The sequence below is a fragment of the Salvelinus alpinus genome, chromosome 6 (genome assembly GCF_045679555.1).
Source record: "Salvelinus alpinus chromosome 6, SLU_Salpinus.1, whole genome shotgun sequence".
Classification (NCBI taxonomy): Eukaryota; Metazoa; Chordata; class Actinopteri; order Salmoniformes; family Salmonidae; genus Salvelinus; species Salvelinus alpinus.
The window spans coordinates 74,784,139-74,803,471 of record NC_092091.1 but is presented as its reverse complement, the minus strand read 5'-3'; the positions used below and the strand labels follow the sequence as shown (position 1 = coordinate 74,803,471).

Here is a 19,333-nt window from a genome sequence, read left to right as displayed (position 1 = left end):
AGTCAACGTCAGTTGATCTGCTGCACCACATTCACACACAACACACGTCACTCATGTCACTCATGTCACTCACATCACTCACATCACTCACAGCTGCTGAGCTAACAATCCTCTCCTTCTAACTGTGTCTGTATGGTGTCTGTATGGTGTCTGTGTGGTGTCTGTATGGTGTCTGTGTGGTGTCTGTATGGTGTCTGTGTGGTGTCTGTATGGTGTCTGTGTGGTGTCTGTGTGGTGTCTGTGTGGTGTCTGTTTGGTGTCTGTGTGGCTACTAGAATTCTTCAAAGACTTACAAATCATTAACTCTTTGTTTGCACATTCAAGGAATAGTTTACAGTTACAGCACTTAGACTTTATGTTTAATAGCATAACCTTGAGGCGGATCTTGAAGGGGACTTGAATAGGAGAACCAGTAAGACGGGTGGTAAGATCTGTCTCCCTACATGTAAGTATTACCTCAATTACCTCGACTAACCTGTGCCCCCGCACATTGACTCTGAACCGGTACCCCCTGTATATAGCCCCTCTATTGTTATTTACTGGTGCTCTTTAATTATTTGTTTTTCTTATCTCTTACTTTTTGGGGGGTATTTTCTTAAAACTGCATTGTTGGTTAAGGGCTCATAAGTAAGCATTTCACTGTAAGGTCTCCTGTTGTATTCCGCGCATGTCAAATACATTCCGCGCATGACAAATACAATTTGATTTGATTCAATTTTTTAAGCTCTGTGTACTTTTCCTCCAAGACAGGACACCGTTGTAGTTGAATGTGCTCGGAACCACAAAAGCCTTACCTCTCGTGATGACATTTAACAGGTGTGGCCTGTGTCTCGCGTGCCTAATGATATGTTATTAGACGTACACCGCCCGCCACTCTCTCACTCAAGAGTAAACACATGTAATACGGTTGTGTGCGTCAAAGGGCCTCCATCTCTGGGAAAATGCTACCTCAGTTATGGGAGTTTAGGCGAGAGAGTAAAGAGAGGTACTGCTTGAACATTGCCATGAGTTAATCCTTACAAATCCTTTAAAGGATGACAGATAGGTGTGGAAAAAGAGAGAGAGAGAGGCATAGAGAGAGAGAGAGGCATAGAGAGAGAGAGAGGCAGAGAGAGAGAGGCAGAGAGAGAGAGAGAGAGAGAGAGAGAGAGAGAGAGAGGGAGAATTACATGCATACCTGAACCTGGTTGGCACACCTGTCTGGCTGGTTGGATTGGCTGAGGGAGGGAGGGAAGAACCAACTGTAAAGTCTGCAGTTACTTCATCATGATGACAACAACCTCAGTCTAACTCTGGATACCTGTTGAGAGCAGTGAGGAAAAGACAGAATGTGAGAAAAGGGAAAAAGTGTGTAACAAGGAACATCTATAGAGAGATAGAGGAGGGGAAGACTGACAGAAGACAGGACACTGGACATTATCCACTTGGAAGTCTCAAGGACCACAGAACAGGTACTAGGTCCATCTCAAGATGATAAAGTCCTAGCTAATAAGCAAGTGTTTTGCATATATTTTCATGTGGTCCAGTGCATTGTGTGTGTGTGTTTCTCCAATACTAGCCTATTGTACACCTGTCACATGATGGATCACGAGTGGGTTTGCCAGTGGTGCTTAGTTTGCAGAATTGCTACACTTCATCAGACTTGGTATGATAATATTATATTGGAGCTAGCTCATTTCCATTCTCTAAATATACACCAGGAGGAGCCATGTGAATCTGTGAAGAAAGCCTAAGCATATGTAAATGTGTGGAAAGTCTCAGGTGGAGACCCGAACTAAGTCCTGAAAAATGTAGAAGTACTGAGACTAGAAAGGCTTAGCTACTTTGCATGTGTCTCCTACAATATCTAACTACATCAGGCCTCAACATACAGTGAGGGAAAAAAGTATTTGATCCCCTGCTGATTTTGTACGTTTGCCCACTGACAAAGAAATGATCAGTCTATAATTTTAATGGTAGGTTTATTTGAACAGTGAGAGACAGAATAACAACAAAAATATCCAGAAAAACGCATGTCAAAAATGTTATAAATTGATTTGCATTTTAATGAGGGAAATAAGTATTTGACCCCCTCTCAATCAGAAAGATTTCTGGCTCCCAGGTGTCTTTCATACAGGTAACGAGCTGAGATTAGGAGCACACTCTTAAAGGGAGTGCTCCTAATCTCAGTTTCTTACCTGTATAAAAGATACCTGTCCACAGAAGCAATCAATCAATCAGATTCCAAACTCTCCACCATGGCCAAGACCAAAGAGCTCTCCAAGGATGTCAGGGACAAGATTGTAGACCTACACAAGGCTGGAATGGGCTACAAGACCATCGCCAAGCAGCTTGGTGAGAAGGTGACAACAGTTTCTGCGATTATTCGCAAATGGAAGAAACACAAAAGAACTGTCAATCTCCCTCAGCCTGGGGCTCGATGCAAGATCTCACCTCGTGGAGTTGCAATGATCATGAGAACGGTGAGGAATCAGCCCAGAACTACACAGGAGGATCTTGTCAATGATCTCAAGGCAGCTGGGACCATAGTCATCAAGAAAACAATTGGTAACACACTACGCCGTGAAGGACTGAAATCCTGCAGCGTCCGCAAGGTCCCCCTGCTCAAGAAAGCACATATACATGCCCGTCTGAAGTTTGCCAATGAACATCTGAATGATTCAGAGGACAACTGGGTGAACGTGTTGTGGTCAGATGAGACCAAAATGGAGTTATTTGGCATCAACTCAACTTGCCGTGTTTGGAGGAGGAGGAATGCTGCCTATGACCCCAAGAACACCATCCCCACCGTCAAACATGGAGGTGGAAACATTATGCTTTGGGGGTGTTTTTCTGCTTAGGGGACAGGACAACTTCACCGCATCAAAGGGACGATGGACGGGGCCATGTACCGTCAAATCTTGGGTGAAAACCTCCTTCCCTCAGCCAGGGTATTGAAAATGGGTCGTGGATGGTTACTCCAGCATGACAATGACCCAAAACACACGGCCAAGGCAACAAAGGAGTGGCTCAAGAAGAAGCACATTAAGGTCCCGGAGTGGCCTAGCCAGTCTCCAGACCTTAATCCCATAGAACATCTGTGGAGGGAGCTGAAGGTTCGAGTTGCCAAACGTCAGCCTCGAAACATTAATGACTTGAAGAAGATCTGCAAAGAGGAGTGGGACAAAATCCCTCCTGAGATGTGTGCAAACCTGGTGGCCAACTACAAGAAACGTCTGACCTCTGTGATTGCCAACAAGGGTTTTTCCACCAAGTACTAAGTCATGTTTTGCAGAGGGGTCAAATACTTATTTCCCTCATTAAAATGCAAATCAATTCATAACATTTTTGACATGCGTTTTTCTGGATTTTTTTGTTGATATTCTGTCTCTCACTGTTCAAATAAACCTACCATTAAAATTATAGACTGATCATTTCTTTGTCAGTGGGCAAACGTACAAAATCAGCAGGGGATCAAATACTTTTTTCCCTCACTGTAGATGTCACTTAAATATCTAGCTAACAATAGCTAGCAGTAGAGTAGACTCAAAAACACGGACTATTTCCCTAGTACTATTCCACAGTAGGCCTAGCTCCTTCTAGCCAGCTAGCTACTTCTCCCGTAGGTAGCTAACTACAGTATATAGGCAGGGCTCCGAAATGAAGCGTGTCCTGTTGTCCCGGTGATGATAAAATGTCTGGAATGTGTGGGAAGATTCTAACAGACTCTGGGACAGTTCTGGGAGGATAGATCCAAATTCATACAACTACTGTACATACAAGACACGTCATAATAATACGCTGTTAAAGCTGATGCAAGAGATTAGAACGTTTAGCTTAAAATGTTGATAAGCTGTTACTTCTGCACAGTTTAAGCGCAGCGATGCGCACTCAGCAGGAAGTTATGTGCCAATGTTCCCAAATGCAGTTCATGGGAACACACCGTTCTAAAGAGCTACATTCAGGCTACACAAAATAGATGTACATAAGCTAGTGTTCCACTATTGACCTTTTTACAGGCCATTTTTTAATTTGAATTTCTGTCTCAGCCCCATTTATCTATTTCAGTAGTAGGCTACTCTTATTAGCAAATTCAATTACTGTGAATGACCTAGGTTCTCGAGTAGTCCCATGTTGGCATATCAAACGTTAAACAAAATATGTAGACTATTTTAATTTGGGATGGTTCATCTTAATTTTGGGGCATTTTAAATTGCACTTCGGAATGATTCTGGGATGGTGATAAAAACGGTTAGTCTCATTGGCCAGAAAAGTGAAGTCAACCGATTTACTCCAGTACTGACTGTCTAATTATAATAGGCTAGTAGTGATTGATTACTTGTAGAATAAAACTGTCTTGATATACTGGACTCTTGATGGATCTCCTCTCTCTCTTTACATTTCAATCTTGCAGCCTGCAGCCACACACTAATAGATTTTTATACTCCCGTTGGAAATACAATTATTTTAGAGCAATGTGACTTCTATATGTGACAATGTCACAATATTGTTTTCTGAAGAAAAAAATGTCCGTCTTAACCATTCGCTGTCAATCACTTCTTTAGTACAGATTAAATAATTTGGTGTGATAAACCTATAACAAAGGGAGAAATGCAGAGAACAAGGTAAATACATCTTAGCTGTTGTAGACTATTTAGATTGTCATTAAGGAGAGACTTCTATTGGAAATATATGTCAAATCCACTCTTGCTGCGAAAAAAAAGGACTTCCGACTTCAGTGCTTTCAAATGAGTTCCGACATTGAGCGCAGGCTCCTGTGGTCGGATAAAAGCAAATAATAATAAATAAAAAATAACATAATTTTTATTTTAAAAGATTTGCCTCTTGGGCCCCCTATAGTCTCAGTCCCAGCTCCTGACTCACAATTGATCAGTCACATTCATTTATTATGCAGTTGAATGTTAATAATCAGTTACCCAATCAAGGCAGGGCCAGCCCCATACCTCTTCCCCCCCCCCCATCTGATGATTAGCAGAGCAGCAGCAGGCTGTCCACACTCATTGAGAGCGGGCTCCTGAGTCTTCCTATGGTTGGCGGTTGCGGTAAAAAATATTAAATATATACCACATACAGTATACTGTACATGTAATATATAACCCTTAAACTCAACTCTGGATCTCAAAGCCAGTTCTACTGCATTTGTTCATTGTTCCCATCTAATCAGGGACTGATTGTGGCTGGATCCGGCGCCAACAGAGATGGCCGCCTCGCTTCGCGTTCTTAGGAAACTATGCAGTATTTCATTTTTTTATATACAGTGGGGTAAAAAAGTATTTAGTCAGCCACCAATTGTGCAAGTTCTCCCACTTAAAAAGATGAGAGAGGCCTGTAATTTTCATCATAGGTACACTTCAACTATGACAGACAAAATGAGAAAAAAAAATCCAGAAAATCACATTGTAGGATTGTTAATGAATTTATTAGCAAATTATGGTGGAAAATAAGTATTTGGTCACCTACAAACAAGCAAGATTTCTGGCTCTCACAGGCCTGTAATTTCTTAATTAAGAGGCTCCTCTGTCCTCCACTCGTTACCTGTATTAATGGCACCTGTTTGAACTTGTTATCAGTATAAAAAACACCTGTCCACAACCTCAAACAGTCACACTCCAAACTCCACTATGGCCAAGACCAAAGAGCTGTCAGAGGACACTAGAAACAAAATTGTAGACATGCACCAGGCTGGGAAGACTGAATCTGCAATAGGTAAGCAGCTTGGTTTGAAGAAATCAACTGTGGGAGCAATTATTAGGAAATGGAAGACATACAAGACCACTGATAATCTCCCTCGATCTGGGGCTCCACGCAAGATCTCACCCCGTGGTGTCAAAATGATCACAAGAACGGTGAGCAAAAATCCCAGAACCACACGGGGGGACCTAGTGAATGACCTGCAGAGAGCTGGGACCAAAGTAACAAAGCCTACCATCAGTAACACACTACGCCGCCAGGCACTCAAATCCTGCAGTGCCAGACGTGTCCCCCTGCTTAAGCCAGTACATGTCCAGGCCCGTCTGAAGTTTGCTAGAGAGCATTTGGATGATCCAGAAGAAGATTGGGAAAATGTCATATGGTCAGATGAAACCAAAACATAACTATATTATATTTTGGTAAAAACTCAACTCGTTGTGTTTGGAGGACAAAGAATGCTGAGTTGCATCCAAAGAACACCATACCTACTGTGAAGCATGGGGGTGGAAACATCATGCTTTGGGGCTGTTTTTCTGCAAAGGGACCAGGGCGACTGATCTGTGTAAAAGAAGGAATGAATGGGGCCATGTATCGTGAGATTTTGAGTGAAAACCTCCTTCCATCAGCAAGGGCATTGAAGATGAAACGTGGCTGGGTCTTTCAGCATGACAATGATCCCAAACACACCGCCCGGGCAACGAAGGAGTGGCTTCGTAAGAAGCATTTCAAGGTCCTGGAGTGGCCTAGCCAGTCTCCAGATCTCAACCCCATAGAAAATCTTTGGAGGGAGTTGAAAGTCCATGTTGCCCATCAACAGCCCCAAAACATCACTGCTCTAGAGGAGATCTGCATGGAGGAATGGGCCAAAATACAAGCAACAGTGTGTGAAAACCTTGTGAAGACTTACAGAAAACGTTTGACCTCTGTCATTGCCAACAAAGGGTATATAACAAAGTATTGAGATAAACAATACTTATTTTCCACCATAATTTGTAAATAAATTCATTAAAAATCCTACAATGTGATTTTCTGGAACTTTTTTTCTCATTTTGTCTGTCATAGTTGAACTGTACCTATGATGAAAATTACAGGCCTCTCTCATCTTTTTAAGTGGGAGAACTTGCACAATTGGTGGCTGACTAAATACTTTTTTGCCCCACTGTATTATTTCTTACACTGTTACCCCAGGAAATACGTACAGCCGGGAGGAAGTATTGGATATAAGAGCGACGTCAACTTACCAACATTACGACCAGGAATACCACTTTCCCGAAGCGGATCCTCTGTTTGGTCCACAACCCAGGACAATGGGCCACAGAAGGGGCAGACGGAGCGGTCTTCTGGTCAGGCTCCGTAGACAGGCACATCGCCCACCGCTACCGAGCATACTACTCGCCAATGTCCAGTCTCTTGACAACAAGGTAGACGAAATCCGAGCAAGGGTTGCCTTCCAGAGAGACATCAGTGATTGTAACATTCTCTGTTTCACGGAAACATGGCTCACTCGGGATACGTTATCAGAGTCGGTACAGCCACCTGGTTTCTTCATGCAGCACGCAGACAGAAACAAATATCTCTCTGCTAAGAAGAAGGGCGGGGTGTATGCCTTATGATTAACGAGTCGTGGTGCGATCATAACAACATACAAGATTTCAAGTCCTTTTGTTCACCTGACCAAGAATTCCTTACAATCAAATGCCAACCGCATTATCTACCAAGAGAATTCTCTTCGATTATAATCACAGTCGTGTATATCCCCCCCAAGCAGACACCTCGACGGCCCTGAAAGAACTTCATTGGACTCTATGTAAACTGGAAACCACATATCCTGAGGTTGCATTTATTGTAGCTGGGGATTTTAACACGGCTAATCTGAAAACAAGGCACCCTAAATATTATCAGCATATTGAATGCGCGACCAGGGCAGGATCATTGTTACTCTAACTTCCGCGACGCAAACAAAGCTCTCCCTCGCCCTCCTTTCGGAAAATCTGACCACGACTCCATTTTGTTGCTCCCAGCCTATAGACAGAAACTAAAACAGGAAACGCCCGTGCTCAGGTCTGTTCAATGTGTGGGCATAGGCAATTGGAGGATGCATTTTGTGCATATTCTGTAATGATATTCAATAGGCTACATCTGTCTGTACAAATGTTGAGAAATGACGACGTAATTTAAATTTGTATTGCTCTCAGGCACCTTAAACATGTACGCTTCCCCATGAGCTCTGTGTGTGTGTGTGTGTGTGTGTGTGTGTGTGTGTGTGTGTGTGTGTGTGTGTGTGTGTGTGTGTGTGTGTGTGTGTGTGCGTGCGTGCGTGCGTGCGTGCGTGCGTGCGTGCGTGCGTGCGTGCGTGCGTGCGTGCGTGCGTGCGTGCATAAGGATATTGTACATGTGGCCACCCTAGTATGGCTACTGACCTCAACCATAAACAAATGAAAGATAATTATAAGTACTAAGACCATGGCATATCCTGGGTGGTCATGACTTAGGCTGGGTGGTCATGACATAGGCTGGGTGGTCATGACATAGCCTGGGCGGTGGTGACATAAGCTGGGTGGTCATGACATAGCCTGGGTGGATTTGACATAGCATGTGTGGTAATGACATAGTCTAGGTAGTGATTTGTGAAAGTAACATTGTGTGAGCCCCAAATAGCAGTTTAGGTTGCAGAGTGCAAACGAGTAAGTGAGAATTACTAGCAGTCTTATTTGGTGTTTTAAACATATTTCCTAATTATATGTTTAAAGATGTTTCCTGTCAGGCAGAGCCTGTGGCCTAACAACAGCCTGAAAGCCTATTGATCCTTGTTTTCTCCAACCAGACCAGGTTGTTTTTACCATATTGCAATAGGCTACAGTATCAGCGCTGGTTGAGATCGCCTCTGTGCTGCCGGTTCTACTTCATTCCACCCCCTGTCTGATCTGACAGATGCAGGCCTACTGTGTGTAACTAGGGTAAACATCATTCAGAGTGCACAGACCACATTCTTTTACATTATCTCATAGGCAGCCATGCTTGACTGAGACAAATGTTCCTCTGTGGAGGACACAGTGTGTGTGTGTGTGTGTGTGTGTGTGTGTGTGTGTGTGTGTGTGTGTGTGTGTGTGTGTGTGTGTGTGTGTGTGTGTGTGTGTGTGTGTGTGTGTGTGTGTGTGTGTGTGTGTGTGTGTGTGTGTGTGTGTGTGTGTGTGTGTGTGTGTGTGATGTAATACAGTGCTGACAGACATTACCTAAACTAAAGGGACATTTACACACACTCTCAATCTACCTAATACCTGGGAGCTCCTGTCCCCTAGCTGCAGAGATCCAGATACGTAGCCTTACCAGCCAGCCCTAACGTCTCACCAGCCCCAGCCCCAGCCAGGCTCCCTCTGGGCTGGGCAGATTCCTCTCAACAAACTTTTTAATGACACCTAACTCTTGTCTTCTGTTGCCCCCTAGCTGCAGAGCTCCAGACCAGTAGCCCTACCATCTCCCCAGCAGAGGTCCAGACCACTAGCCCTACCGTCTCCCCAGCAGAGGTCCAGACCAGTAGCCCTACTAGCCAGCCCTACCGTCTCCCCAGCAGAGGTCCAGACCACTAGCTCTACCATTTTCCCCAGCATGGCTCTCTCCGGGCCGGGTGGCTTCCTCTCTGAGGATCAGTTCATCTGTTCTATCTGCCTGGATGTGTTCACCAACCCAGTCTCCACACCCTGTGGTCACAGCTACTGTCTGGACTGCATCTCCACCTACTGGGATGGTTTGTATTGTGGCTTTGTATATACTGTACACTACCTGAAATATAAATGTTTACATAGGCCTATATACTGTAGACTACCTGAAATATACATGCAACAACTTACATCCATGCGACCTTATTGGTTGTTTTCTATTAGTAGGCCTATTTCATCACATCCCCATTCAGAGATCAATTGTATTCCGCCATGTGAATTAATGAAATGAAGTGTAACTTGTTGTTGAAGGAGGAGGAGGGAAGACGTGTGTGTGCCCGCTGTGTAAGGAGAGCTTCAGGAAGAGGCCGGACCTTCACATCAACCGCACCCTGAAGGAGATCACCGAGCAGTTTAAGAAGATGGCGGACGGATTGGACTGGGGGGCCATGGTGATTGAAGGAGGGATTGAGAGTCAAGGTTGGGGTGGCGGTGGAAATGAGGGGGTGTCATACGGGGTTGAGCGTCCTCCGGTCCCTCCAAGACCCCCAGGGATGGGTGTGATGCCTGGGGATTTGTTGTTGGAGATGAAGACCAGGTTACAACGACCTTTGAAATCCAGAACCCCTCCGCCCGTCCTCCACCCCCACCCCCCCTCACCCATCTCCTCCAACACCACCGCCCTCTCGCCCCCCGCCCCTCCTGTTGTCCCACGCAGATACACCCTGAGCGGGCCTGCTGATTCCTCCGCCGACGTGCCTCTCTGTCCCGAACACCAGAGGGGGCTGGAGTTCTTCTGCCGGACGGACCAGACGTGTGGGTGTGCCGTGTGCATGGAGGGAGAGCACCATGGACACCAGGTTATACCAGCCAAGAGAGAGTGGCTCATTAAGAAGGTAGGGAGAGGGACAGCGGTGGAGGAGCACTTGTGTGAACTAATTCTGATGGAGATGTAGGATACTTCAATTGCAATGCTACTACTGTAGATTTGATTACATTCATGAAGTGAAATGAAAACATACTGTATTAACCAAAGCTATATTGTCAGTTTAATCAACTCTACACAAAAGAGCCTGGGGGTTTGAAACATTTTTCAAATTGTATTTATCACATGCTTCGAGGTAGAGGTAGATATGTACATACTAGGAATAAGGAATAAGTACATTGCAGTATGTTGACTCTGGTCTGTTTCTGTATGCAGTCTCAGTTGGAAATCACAGAGGCGGAGCTGAGGGACATGATCACACAGAGAGAAAAGAAGGTGGAGGACATCAGGACATCACTGGAGGACATACAGGTGGGTGTCTGGAACACACACACACAGTACACACACACAGTACACACACACTCAGTACACACACACACACAGTACACACACACACTACACACACACACAGTACACACAAACAGAACACACATGCAGTCACAGTACACACACACACAGTACACACACACAGACACAGTACGTACACAGTACACTGAACACAGTACACTGAACACAGAACACAGACACAGCACACTGTACACAGAACACAGACACAGCACACTGTACACAGAACACATACACACACAGAACACACAAACAGACACAGTACACACATACAGAACACACACACACAGACACAGTACACAAACACACAGACACAGAACACACACACAGACACAGTACACACACAGAGAACACAGACACAGTAAACACACACAGAACACACACACACATAACACACACACACAGACATAGTACACACACACACACAGAGCGTACTGTGCATTTAATTATCTCTCCCTCCCTCTCTTCCTCCCTCCCCTCTTTGTCTTTCCTCCCTCTCTCCCTGCCCCTCATCATCCCTCTCTCTCTCTCTCTCTCTCTCCCTCTTTCCCCAGGCGTGTGCGGAGCATGAGACAGCGGGCAGCATGCATGTGTTCTCTGCCCTGGTGAGCTCTGTGGAGAGGAGCCAGGCAGAGCTGCTGGAGGTGATAGAGATGTCGCAGCGGGCTGCACAGCACCGAGGACAGACCCTCATCAGAGACCTAGAGCAGGTCTCTTTTTATTCATTCATTTTATTTTACTGAATTTGTTTATTTCAGAGAGAATGGTTTATTTCATCAAGAGGACAATAATATCAATAGCAGCGAAGGCGGAGTTCTTTTATACAATGTACAATCCAAGAACTAGACATCGACACGATATTATTAAAACTTAAATCTCACGAAATGTGATGCATTGTACTAGATTTGGCTATACAGCTCATTTACATCTTTTGTAGGTGATTAATAAATAAATTCATGCTGCTGTCTTTTTTTGCTACTGATATTGGTGATCGTTGTCTTTGTGACTGTGTTGCTGCAATGGTTGACAAACCAATTTCCCTCTGGGATTATTAATAATAAAGTATTTATTCTCTTTTCTTTCCTATTATAGGAGATCTCTGAGCTGAGGAAGAGAAGCGCCACCCTCACCCAGCTAGCCCAGTCTGACGACTACGTACTTTTCTTTAAGGTTAGAGACTCTTTCTGTTCATCACATCTTTTTTCTTTATTGATCCTTTTCAACAATTTCTACCTTCTTTTAAACCGTTTTTTCCTTCAGTTATCGTAGTTACAAGGTAAGAGGTACTTTTCCTTTCATCCTCTTCATTTAAAATGATCTTCCTACTTGTTTTTTCTAATTAATATTTCCTCCATTCTCTTTATTCCTCTTCTCAGACATTCTCCACCCCGCCTCAGACCAGGGATTGGTCGGATGCTGTTGTGACCTCTGACCTCACCTCAGGGGCGGTGCTTCTTACTGTCAATCAAATGGTGGAGCGGTTTCAGGAGGACCTCAAGAGACTGCCGGAGATCTGTGAGTTATGGCTGACCGTTGTTGAACTCCTATACATTCTATCTATGAGTACTATCAGTTTCCCAGTGGCCAAAACTGGTTGAAATTACATCAAGATTTCACCACTTTTGCTCGCTGGGTTGTTGCACGTGACACACAGAGAATATCACCAATACTGTAGTGTTGAGACGGTCTAACTTTACTTCATGAACACGACTAGACTACAATACTGTAGTGTTGAGACCCTCTAACTTTACTTTATGAGCACTACTAGGCTACAATACTGTAGTGTTGAGACGGTCTAACTTTACTTTATGAGCACTACTAGGCTACAATACTGTAGTGTTGAGACGGTCTAACTTTACTTCATGAGCACTACTAGACTACAATACTGTAGTGTTGAGATGGTCTAACTTTACTTCAAGAACACTACTACAATACTGTAGTGTTGAGACGGTCTAACTTTACTTCATGAACACGACTAGACTACAATAATGTAGTGTTGAGACGGTCTAACTTTACTTCATGAACACGACTAGACTACAATACTGTAGTGTTATGACTGTCTAACTTTACTTCAAGAACACTACTAGGCTACAATACTGTAGTGTTGAGACGGTCTAACTTTACTTCATGAACACTACTAGGCTACAATACTGTGACTGTCTAACTTTACTTTACGAACACTACTAGACTACAATACTGTAGTGTTATGACGGTCTAACTTTACTTTATGAACACACCTAGGCTACAATACTGTAGTGTTGAGACGGTCTAACTTTACTTCATGAGCACTACTAGGCTACAATACTGTTGTGTTGAGACGGTCTAACTTTACTTCATGAGCACTACTAGGCTACAATACTGTTGTGTTGAGACGGTCTAATTTTACTTTATGAGCACTACTAGGTTACAATACTGTAGTGTTGTGACTGTCTAACTTTACTTTATGAACACGACTAGACTACAATACTGTAGTGTTGTGACGGTCTAATTTTACTTTATGAGCACTACTAGGCTACAATACTGTAGTGTTATGACTGTATAACTTTACTTCATGAGCACTACTAGGCTACAATACTGTAGTGTTGTGACTGTCTAACTTTACTTTATGAGCACTACTACAATACTGTAGTGTTGAGACGGTCTAACTTTATTTTATGAACACGACTAGCCTACAATACTGTAGTGTTGTGACTGGCTAACTTTACTTTAAGAACACTACTACAATACTGTAGTGTTATGACGGTCTATTTTTACTTTATGAACACTACTAGGCTACAATACTGTGACTGTCTAACTTTACTTTACGAACACGACTAGACTACAATACTGTAGTGTTGTGACGGTCTAATTTTACTTTATGAGCACCACTAGGCTACAATACTGTTGTGTTGAGACGGTCTAACTTTACTTCATGAGCACTACTAGGCTACAATACTGTTGTGTTGAGACGGTCTAATTTTACTTTATGAGCACTACTAGGTTACAATACTGTAGTGTTGTGACTGTCTAACTTTACTTTATGAACACGACTAGACTACAATACTGTAGTGTTGTGACGGTCTAATTTTACTTTATGAGCACTACTAGGCTACAATACTGTTGTGTTGAGACTGTCTAACTTTACTTCATGAACACTACTACAATACTGTAGTGTTATGACGGTCTAATTTTACTTTATGAACACTACTAGGCTACAATACAATATGTAGAGGATGATGTAGATTATCGATTCTCAACTGGTGGGTCATGACCCAAATTTTGGTCGCACGCGGTTTTGAATGGGTTGTGTGTGTCAGTAAAATAAATAAAAAATCGAATAAAAAAATACTCCAGTCTGAATTTAAACAATTTAAACCAGGTAGAAAGTGTGAATAAATGATAATGAACTTACATTTTTTTAAATAATTTAATCTCCGAACAATTAGTCTTCAATCACAGTATTTTCAATATAAAGCTATTAGCAGCACTATTTTTGTTGATTTTGTTGTCTCAAACCAGTGAGTTTATTAACAATCTTCATCAAGAACATGGGCAAAATTTATTTATTGACAATGAAAGAGGTGGGAATGTTGTTCCCTTGTCATATAATTGCTATATTTAAAATCAATACAGCATTAAAAATAGTTTTTCAGATTATATTTTGCCGATTATTTTTCCCAATGCAAATATTATGTCGTGACTGAGACAACCTGGTTAATTTTGGGTCCCAAGGCAAAACCAGTTGAAACCAGTTGTCTTTTGTTGGCCAGGTCTGCGTCCTCAACCTCAAACAGACCAATCCGTGGGGAGATATATTCCAAGTAAGGTTTACACGCTCAAATTACCACCCCATCTGTATCTTTTTATTTTAATGATGATCTAATATGTGTCTGATATTGATTAATGCATTCTCTTATGTTTGGCCAGGGTTGCGTCCTCAACCTCAACCAAACCAATCTGTGGGAAGATGTAGTCCAAGTATGATTTTCATTCATGCCTGTGTCACACTCAAAGTCCCAGCTCCTCCCATTCTGTGTGTCTAATCATCTATACGGTATTGACTTGATGTATTCTCTTATGTTTGGCCAGGTTTGCTTTCTCAACCAAACCATGCTGTAGGAAGAAATAGTCCAAGTAAGTCCAAGATAACATTCACGTCTCTGTCACATTCACAGACCCAACATATGTCTAATAATTCATACAGTAATTGATTTCCTGTATTCTATTTTGTTTGGCCAGATGTACTTTCTCAACCAGACCAGTCCATGGGAAGAAGTAGTCCAAGTAAGAGTTTAATTAATTCACGGCTGCTTCTGTCACACTCATCCCTTCCATTTGTTTCTAATAATAATACTGTATTTGATTACATGATATTGTTTTGCCAGGTTTGCGTTCTCCACCTCCACCAGAACACTCTGTAGGAAGAGATAGTCCAGGTTTGGATTCATTCATGTTTCTGTCACACGCACAGGCCCATTCCATATGTGTCTGTTACCAATGATACATACAGTGTCTAATTACATGATAATGATCGAGAAGGCGGTGTTTGAAGGATAAATTGGTACAGGTGTGGTTAGGCCCGAGACGAATATATCCTCCAAACACCGGCTTCGAGGGCATTGTCACTTTTATACAATCGGTTACCAAAATATTAAAATAATGATTGACATATTTTCATTAAAAACGTTAACTTGATTAATTTATTCAAACTATTTCATCCTACCACAAAATATAGGTCGACACAGATCTAGGTTTGCTACCCAAGCCGGCAGGTCGTTCATTCTATCGGTTCGGTTGCCAGAGACGCGACCCAGTCGTTCAGTTCTGTATCTATGAATGCGATCCAGTTGTTCGTTCTAAATGTTCCATTACTATACTGGCTGGAAACTTCTTATCCCTTGCTTGCTAGCTAGCCAACTATGGCTAACTTACAGTCACGTCAAACACTGCACCCAGAATATCAACAGTAGCTGCATTAGCATTTGTTTAAGCTGTTTTCTAGTGACATGTATTTGGATACATCCACAACAATGAGCTAATGAGGCGTGATATCGCCTGGCATAGAACATTTTCTATCTCATCAGGAAGCTGTTGTTCAGAGGAGATAGCCATCAACACAGCTAACACAATCACTTCAAACTGAAGCTGGAAAGACTGCAAACTAGCTGCACTTTGTCTCGTTTTACTTTTTTCAATTGACATTTCTTACTATACTGTAAACCCAATGCCAGCTGATTCATGATTTCAACTGGCTGAGAAACACTCATCCCGACTCCCAACACGTTCATTACTATGGGACAGCTGGAGATCGAATTTGAATATTGAAACAATGTTGTAAATGTCGGAGAGACAGAGAGCAAGGTTTATACAAATCTGCACTGTTGAAAACTAAATGTTAGTCTAAAAGAAATGTGAGTTAATGTCTAGATGCTTTTTATAGTGGAGATCAAGTTTATAACTTCCCTGCCTGTGCTGATGAGACAGTGGACTGTGCAGTCAGATGGAACAGAGTAAATAGGCATTTTAACATAATAGATTTAGCCAGTGGTAACTTGTGGAATAAACACCGGCTGGAATGCGATTTAAACCAATTGGCATTTAGGAATACACCCACCCGTTGTATAATTATAGATATTCTCTTTTGTTTGGCCAGATTGGCTTTCTCAACCTCAACCAGACCAGTCAGTGGGAAGAAATCCAAAACCAAGTAAGGCTTTGATTCATTTATTAACTCAAAGTCCCAGTCATGTGAAAATACATACAGTATTTGATGAGGGGTTAGATGGTTTAACACCTCTCTCTCTTACACTCCAGAGGTGAGGATAGTGCAGGAATATGCAGGTATGTACTTCCTTCTTCCTGTACCATGTTGTCTGTGTTCATGTGTCAAGCACATCATTGCTAAATATAGACACAAAACTGCTGAATGAACTCTTGATTGGTGATTGATGACTTTTTCTCCCTCTTTCTCTGTCTCTCCCCCACTCATTCTCTCCCTCTGTATGTCTCTCTCTCTGCCGCACCCCCCCCCCCTTCTACCTCACCCTCTCCCCTCTTCTCCCTCTCAGTGGACATAACCCTGGACCCTCTCACCGCCCACCCACGCCTGCTCATCTCCGATGACTGCAAGCAGGTGCGCTGCTGGGACCGCTACCAGCCCGTGCCGGACGGCCCCGAGCGCTTTGACCGTGTGGTCTGCGTCCTCGGGCGCCAGGCCTTCTCTTCGGGACGCCATTACTGGGAGGTGAGAACAGAAGCGGGGCTAATTTCATTCCAACAGCATTCAGGCTGATGAACAGTGGGTTATAATGGGGCCCGATAGATGGCCGGACTGTATGCCAGGGTTTATGTGAATATATATGTGCTCACTTTCCAGTATTGTTGTATTGCATGATGTTGTGTTGTAGTGTATTGATTATGGGTGATTTGTATTCTGACCTCACAAAATGAATGTAAATGGACAATAAAGGTATCGCATTGTATCGTAGGTGGAGGTGGGTGGGAAGACGGACTGGGACCTGGGCGTGGCTAGCCACTCCATCAACAGGAAAGGGAAGATCATAGTAAGCCCCGCCCACGGCTACTGGTTCCTGAGTCTCCGGGATAAGAAGGACTACGCGTTCCGAACGGAACCATCGACAGCACTGGGCCTCAACCACAAACCCAACCGTATAGGGATCTACGTAGACTGTGATAAGGGACAGGTGTCGTTCTATAACGTGGACGCTAAGACGCTCATCTGTACATTCACCGACAGCTTCTCGGATGCCATTCATCCCTTCTTCAGCCCTTGCACCAATAAGTCTGGCAGGAACGAGGCGCCGCTCATCATTTGTCCTGTCTCGATGCCTCTGGTGGACTGAGATGGGTTTTAGTTTTTTTGTGCATTCCTAAAGGTAGCTTCCTGTCTGTCCTTGTTCAATGTTCCTCACTGAGCCAATAGGACGGGGCTGGATAGGTCAAAGCAATATGCTGGAAGCTATAGCTGATGCGCCCAATATACCCAGATGTCTCATGTCAACATAGGGAAGTGAACAAGGCCAGAAGAGAGGGAACAATTTTCTGGAATGAAATACAGTCTCTTAGAACCATTCATAATGACCTCCTGTGTTCTATGGAGCTGACCAATGGATACTCTGGATACTGAGTCTGGATTGGACTAATCATTTTGACCAATACAACCCACTACAGTCCATCAGTCTGAGAATGAAGGATTTCACCATCTGTCCTTATCACACGATGGATTAATCTGTCTATATTGGGTCATATGTGTCTCAAATGGCACCCTATTCCCATTTAGTCTGCTTCTTTGACCAGAGCCCTATGGGCCCTATGTATTGCATTACTATAGGGAATAGTGTGTTATTTGGGACATAACCACAGTCATACAAATAAAACATATTACTTGTATATTACAATCCAGTTTTTGAAGGATGTCCACAATAAACCAAATGTAAACTATGTGGACTGGGAGCCACCGAGTAAGACCCAGAGACAAACACAAAGACAAAGAATCCTTTATGAGCCAGTCAATTTAGTCATTGTATTCTACACAGAGTGGACAAAACTTTAAGAACACCTGCCCTTTCCATGACACAGACTGACCAGGTGAATCCAGGTGAAAACTATGAGCCCTTACTGATGTTACTTGTTAAATCCACTTCAATCAGTGTAGATGAAGGGGAGGAGACAGGTTAAATATGGATTTTTAAGTCTTGTGACAATTGAGACATGGATTGTGTATGTGTGCCATTCAGAGGGGGAATGGGCCAGACTACAGATTTAAGTGCCTTTGAAAGGGGTATGGTAGTAGGTTCCAGGCGCACCGGTATGTGTCAAGAACTGCAATGCTGCTGTGTTTTTCACGCTCAACAGTTTCCTGTGTGTATCAAGAATGGTCCACCACTCAATGAATGGTCTGCCAACTTGACACACCTGTGGGAAGAATTGTAGTCAACATGGGCCAGCATCAACTTCGCTTTCAACACCTTGTAGAGTCCATGCCCCAACGAATTGAGGCTGTTCTGAGGGCAAAAGGGGGCTGTGCAACTCAATGTTAGGAAGATGTTCTTAATGTTTGGTACATTCAGTGTATGTACTGTATATAACTAACAGCATCTAAAAAGAAGTCCCCTTGGTTGTGTTGGCCATCACTAATGCAGAGTTACTGATCTTAAACAGAGAGCACAATGATCACTGACTTCTGTCCAGATTGTGTAAATGAACATCAAACATACAACTATATTCACAATTAATGGAATGTGGGGATTGAACCTACCATACTGGATAGCCTGGGGTGAATGAGACTGAATACTCTTTGGAAAACTATATTAGTGACAGAATATATTTGAATCATGTTGTAATTGGAGTTCAATTGGAGGCTAATCTAATAAATCATTGCATGAATTTTTCTAAAATAACACTGACCTTGAGTTGTCCATCTTGTTGAACTTTCCAGTACAGTATTGTATAGGCTATTATATTATATTATACCCTGTTAGAGCCTATTAAATTAGCATATTCAATAAGGCTACAAATAAAATATTTCTCCAATTGATAGCCTGCATTTCATTAAATCTGAAAGCAGGTATAGGGTCAATACCACAACTATCTAATAGGCAGCATAATTACAGTGTAAACGTGATGTTTACACGAGGGGTGTTGAAAAACTTCCCCT

The 19,333-nt window shown here is 43.0% G+C and overlaps 1 protein-coding gene and 1 long non-coding RNA gene across 3 annotated transcripts in view; one reads left to right on the top strand and one right to left on the bottom strand.

The window, feature by feature from the left end:
• LOC139579371 (uncharacterized) overlaps positions 1-19,333 on the bottom strand; it is a 331,703-nt gene that overhangs the window by 247,469 nt on the left and 64,901 nt on the right. The window lies entirely within an intron of this gene.
• Positions 1,276-19,076, top strand: LOC139579316 (E3 ubiquitin-protein ligase TRIM21-like). 2 transcript variants are annotated; one of them, XM_071407874.1, is made up of 17 exons: positions 1,276-1,451; positions 9,136-9,215; positions 9,265-9,436; positions 9,660-10,243; positions 10,549-10,644; positions 11,232-11,387; positions 11,770-11,847; positions 12,054-12,192; positions 14,427-14,477; positions 14,584-14,634; positions 14,746-14,790; positions 14,896-14,940; positions 15,042-15,092; positions 16,310-16,363; positions 16,471-16,497; positions 16,725-16,900; positions 17,145-19,076. In XM_071407874.1, the coding sequence occupies exons 3-17, from the start codon at positions 9,298-9,300 to the stop codon at positions 17,517-17,519; spliced, it is 2,067 nt and encodes a 688-aa protein (XP_071263975.1). In that variant the 5' UTR covers positions 1,276-1,451; positions 9,136-9,215; positions 9,265-9,297; the 3' UTR covers positions 17,520-19,076. The 2 variants fall into 2 exon arrangements, with proteins under 2 accessions (XP_071263975.1, XP_071263977.1); XM_071407876.1 differs by lacking the exon at positions 14,584-14,634 and having other exon boundaries at positions 9,136-9,436.